Source organism: Bidens hawaiensis, unplaced genomic scaffold, assembly GCF_021521415.1.
Source record: "Bidens hawaiensis isolate Kalapana, Puna unplaced genomic scaffold, B.hawaiensis_p1.1 tig00029604_1, whole genome shotgun sequence".
Classification (NCBI taxonomy): Eukaryota; Viridiplantae; Streptophyta; class Magnoliopsida; order Asterales; family Asteraceae; genus Bidens; species Bidens hawaiensis.
Window position 1 is genome coordinate 97508 of NW_027494902.1, and position 5617 is coordinate 103124.

The 5617-nt window shown below is 40.3% G+C and overlaps 1 protein-coding gene across 1 annotated transcript; it reads left to right on the top strand.

Annotated features, from left to right (window-relative positions):
• Nucleotides 1-1104: 1104 nt before the first annotated feature.
• Nucleotides 1105-5402, top strand: LOC143579125 (uncharacterized). Its single transcript, XM_077062515.1, has 2 exons — nucleotides 1105-1526; nucleotides 5342-5402. Exons 1-2 carry the CDS (start codon nucleotides 1105-1107, stop codon nucleotides 5400-5402), a joined length of 483 nt encoding a protein of 160 aa, XP_076918630.1.
• Nucleotides 5403-5617: the final 215 nt, after the last annotated feature.

A 5617-nucleotide genomic window follows, 5' to 3' on the forward strand; every position in this document is an offset into this window, starting at 1 on the left:
TACCCCGACCTCGCGTGCCATCGATAAGTACATTCGGGGACTACCGAGGCAAATCCAAGATAGTGTGTTGAGTAGTGCTCCCAAAGAACTTGGTGACGCGATTAACCTTGCTTCAACTTTAACTGATAATCATGTTAAAGCCGGGACTTTGAAATTGAAGGGACCGAAGAAACCAACTGATAAATCCTCTACCGAGTCCAAAGAATCGAAACCCGAGTCATCCAAGCCTTCTTACTCCTCACACCACCATGGCAAGAAGCACAAGAACTATGTGTTAACCCAACAAACCACACCTCAACCCCAACCCAACCTTGCACCACCTCTTCGAAAGCCATACAATGGACCACATCCATTGTTCTAACGCCTGCCAACGACACCATCCCGCCTTTTCCGTTTGTCGTCAATGCACTCGTTGCAACCGTTTTGGACACCTTAGTGCCTCTTGCCGAGAAACCTCTGTCATTGCTCCTCCAAGATTGGCTCAACCAAACCCCCCGTCCTGTGTCTTATGGCCAACCATTGAACCAAGTGCAAGCTTGCTACCATTGTGGTGATCCGAACCACTTTTGCAACGCGTGTCCACGACTCGCATCTGTAAAATCGCTTCAGCTTGCACCAGCTCCGCTATACCAAGTGCAAACTTATCAAACGCAGCAAACTTATCAACCGCAAGTTCCACTGTTGTTGGCTAACCAAGCTCAAGTGCAGCCGCATCAAGCTATCCAAGCTCCTACACCACAAGTTGGTCAAGCCGTTCCAGCTGCTCAAGCTCCTCAAGAAAATCGTGGGCGTGCTTTCATGATTAACGCCAATCAAGCTCAGCAAAGCGGTGATGTGGTGAACGGTACGTTCCTCGTAAATGACCACCTTGCAACCATTTTATTTGATACCGGTGCCGATATGAGCTTTGTGTCTTTTGAATTTGAGCCTTTACTTGCTAAAACCCGATCTAAGCTTAAAAACTCGTATTCTGTTGAGGTAGCTAATGGTAAATCTATATCAATTGACTCGATTATTCGAAATTGCAAGTTAGATTTAAATGACCACAAGTTTTCAATCGACCTCATTCCAATGCAATTGGAAAGTTTTGACATCATAGTAGGCATGGACTGGTTATCTGTTCATCATGCTGTAATTGTTTGCTTCGAGAAGTTCATTCGTATGCCGCTAGCCGATGGTCAAATTCTTCTTGTCTCTGGTGAAAAGCCTTCTCCCTTGAGCATAAATTTCATCACTTGTTTTCAAGCCCAAACGTACTTACGCAAGAAGTATGTTGCATTCGTAGCCCATGTGGTGGAAAAGAAAGAACGAAAAATTGAGGACATTCCTGTTGTTCGTGAGTATCCCGAGGTGTTTCCCGATGATGTTTCTGGTCTTCCTCCTAATCGTGATGTGGAATACCAAATCGATCTCGTGCCTGGTGCAACCCCAATTGCGAGGGCACCTTATCGTCTTGCACCCTCCGAGATGCAAGAAATGTCTAACCAACTCCAAGAACTTTTGGACAAAGGATTCATTCGCCCTAGGTCATCTCCATGGGGCACACCCGTTCTTTTCGTCAAGAAGAAAGATGGATCTTTCCGTATGTGCATTGACTATCGTAAGTTCAACAAACTCACAATCAAGAATCGCTATCCTTTGCCTCGTATTGACGATCTTTTTGATCAACTCCAAGGAGCTTCATGCTTCTCAAAGATTGATCTATATTCTGGTTATCATCAACTACGTGTGCATGAAGATGACATACCCAAAACCACTTTTCGGACTCGTTATGGGCATTACGAATTTATGCTTATGCCTTTTGGGCTAACCAATGCACCCGCGGTGTTTATGGATCTCATGAAACGTGTATGCAAACCTTGCTTAGATAAATTCGTAAGTGTTTTTATTGATGATATTCTTATTTATTCCAAGTCCAAAGCCGAGCACGAGAAACATCTTCATTCCGTCCTTGATCTTTTAAGGAAGGAACAACTCTATGCTAAGTTTTCAAAGTGCGAGTTATGGTTGAAAGAAATTCCGTTCTTAGGGCATATAGTAAACGAAAAGGGTATCCACGTTGACCCAGCCAAAATCGAAGCCGTTAAGAATTGGAAAACTCCAACCACTCCTACCGAAGTTCGTTCATTTCTTGGTCTTACGGGTTATTATCGTCGCTTCATTCTTAATTTTTTCAGGATCACTTTGCCCTAACCTCTCTAACTCATAAGGATAAACCTTATGTATGGGGGCCAAAGCTAGATGAAGCCTTTCATACTCTTAAGCGCATGCTTTGCGATGCACCGATACTTGCACTTCCCGAGGAAAATGAGGATTTTGTTGTCTATTGTGATGCTTCCAACCAAGGCCTCGGTTGTGTCCTTACGAAACGAGGTAAAGTTATCTCTTACGCTTCACGACAACTTAAGGTTAATGAAAAGAATTATACAACGCACGATCTCGAACTCGGTGCCGTTGTATTCGCGTTGAAAATTTGGAGACATTATCTCTATGGCACTAAGTGTGTGGTATTCACCGACCACAAAAGTCTTCATCATATTTTCGACCAAAAAGATCTAAACATGCGGCAACGACGATGGGCCGAACTACTTAGCGACTACGACTGCGAAATTCGTTATCATCCTGGTAAAGCGAATGTTGTAGCCGACGCCCTTAGTCGAAAGACCCATGTGAAATCAATTCTGTTTCATTGTGTGACCGTTCAAACCGATCTCCAACTTCGTATCTTTGAAGCCCAACATGTCTCTTTCACCGAGGGTGATATGTATGATGAAATGTCATGCAGTGTTGAAAATCAACTTGAAACTAAGCGCGATGGTTTGTTGTATTACCTCAATCGTTTGTGGGTTCTTAATCATGACGATCTTTGCACATTCATCATGGACGAAGCTCACAAGTCTCGATATTCCAATCAACCCGGTGCGGATAAGATGTATTTTGATTTACGGACCACATTTTGGTGGCCCAGTATGAAGAAAGACATCGCGTTATATGTGGGAAAATTCCTTACTTGCGCTAAAGTTAAGGCCGAGCACCAACGACCATCTGGTTTGCTCATTCAACCACACATCCCTGTTTGGAAATGGGAAGATATCTCTACGGATTTTGTGTTTAAGCTTCCGACTACTCGAAATCGACACGACGGTATTTGGGTTATTGTTGACCGTTTGTCTAAATCTGCGCACTTCATTCCGATCAACAAAAAGTTTTCGGTTGATCAACTCGCTCATATCTATGTTCAACGTATTGTTTGTTGTCATGATATACCTTTGCGTATAATTTCTGGTCATCACTTCAAAACGTGTTGGGAAATCGATTGGATCTTAGCACCGCCTTTCATCCTCAAACCGATGGGCAATCCGAGCGCACGATCCAAATGCTCGATGACATGCTTAGGTTATGTGTCATGGATTTGGTTGGAAACTGGGATTCTCATATTCACTTGATTGAGTTCTCGTATATAATAGTTATCATTCGAGTATCCGTATGGCTCCATTCCAAGCACTCTATGGTCGTAAATGTCGATCACCTATCTGTTGGAATGAAATTGGTGAAACCCAAATCACCGGTCCGGAACTGGTTCAAGAGACCACTGATCTGATCTCTCAAATCCGACAAAACCTTTTAACCGCTCGTAGCCGTCAAAAGAGTTATGCCGATAACCGACGGCAACCTCTCGAGTTTAATGTTGGTGACCGTGTCCTTCTCAAGGTATCCCCTTGGAAAGGTGTTATTTGTTTTGGCAAGAAAGGTATACTATATCCTCGCTTCGTTGGACCTTTCAAGATTCTCGCTCGTGTTGGTAGTGTTGCTTACACACTCGAACTTCCTCAAGAGCTTTCTAACGTCCATCCGACGTTTCATGTTTCAAATTTGAAGAAATGTCTTGCTGAGGGAAATCTCCATGTACCACTCGACGAAGTGCGCATCGATGAAACAATGCACTTTGCCGAGAAACTGGTGGAAATCATGGATCACAAAGACAAGGAAACTAAACGTAGTCGTATACCTTTGGTAATGGTTTGTTGGGAATCCAAGCGTGGCGCTGAATTCACCTGGGAACGAGAAGATCAAATGCGAACAAAGTATCCTCATATTTTTGTTACGGATTCTTCTACCTAATTTCGGGACGAAAAACTCAAAAGTAAGGATTGCTGTGACATTTGTCAATTTTTCGTATTCGTATTTGTATTTGTTTTTGTTGAACCCACCCGTTTTGTCATTTCAAAGTACTTGTTTTTTAAAGTTATCAATTTAAATCATATTCAAGTATTTAAAGTTCGTTTATGTTCATTATCTATTCGTATCATTCAATCTACGAATCTCCGAGCCTTAAACGTTAAAAAAATAATCAGGTTCAAACTATGTGAGTATAAAAAGTAAACAATCCAAAGATAAAAAAAAATATAACAAGTTTTAATCAAATAGATATATTTATAAAGTTATGGGTTAAGGAGTAAATTAAATTTAAAATTAGTTTTATATATGTTTCAAAAGTCTAGGGGCCAAAAGTGTATATCGCTTATAATAATTAACAAACCAGCAGCCTCCCTTGTCCCTTCCCGTTCGTTTTTCCGATCAAGGGTTCCGGCCGCCGGAATTCCGACGTCGGCAACACTAAATACCTCGTTTACAACTCGTTTTGATCCGTTAAACATACCAAATGACGTCTCCACATCTCCTAAGCATTATTATCTAATTTTAGACCATAAACTTTAATTGTTTATGTTTCTTATCTTGTATTTTAAAGTTTTTCCTAAAACAACCTTTCTAATTCAAGGCTTTTCCTTTTTATTTAGGATTTGCTCGTTAAACTTCGTCCTTCCGATTTTCCTGTCCTTTACCGATCAAGTTTTATACTTGAATGTAAGTACTTTCATTCCTCATTTTCCATCTTTCGTTTTGGGGGTGATATTGCATATCTTATTCAAACTAAATGTTTTATACTTGAGTCTTAAACCACAAACTTTATTGTATACTTTACTTAAATAAATGTTCGATTTGGTGTTCTATGCTTACATGCTTATATGCTAATGTGTTTACCGCTTTTGGAGGGTTGATTCATAAATCCTAAGCTATTTGGTATTCTCTTATAGCAAGGTGTCTTTAATGTATTCTTATTTAACGATTTCATACAAAATCCTAGGCTATTTGGTATTCTCTTATAGCAAGGTGTCGCTAATGTATTCTTATTAGCGATTTCATTTATCCAAATTGTTGCTATTATTTATCGTTTCGTATACAAGATTGTGGCATTTCTTATTATATACATATTTGTTCAAAACTATGAATTGCTCACCAACCTTTGTGTTGATAAACTTTAGTTTATGCAATGTTACAGGTTTGACTTTTGGTTGACTCGAGATCGTGGAGAAATGTTATCAAGACCTTTAGGATATTAGAAAAATGAACAATATATTATTTGCTATATTTGCTTATGATTATCTTGTGAACAAGTATGTTATGTGACTTTATGATGTTATGAAATTAAATGAGTAGTTTAAATATTGTCACTTTAAATAGTGTCATGTGTTCATGGGCAATCGTTGCACCCCGGCATGTTCCGCCGCCGTTGGTTGGGGTATGACACATTCCTTCTAGAAACCCTAATCATTAC

Coding starts and splice junctions, on each gene's coding strand:
- LOC143579125 (XM_077062515.1), top strand. CDS start 1,105: ATGGACTGGTTATCTGTTCATCATGCTGTAATTGTTTGCTTCGAGAAG. Junction 1,527..5,341: donor AAAGGATTCATTCGCCCTAG/GTCATCTCCATG, acceptor GCAATGTTACAG/GTTTGACTTTTGGTTGACTC.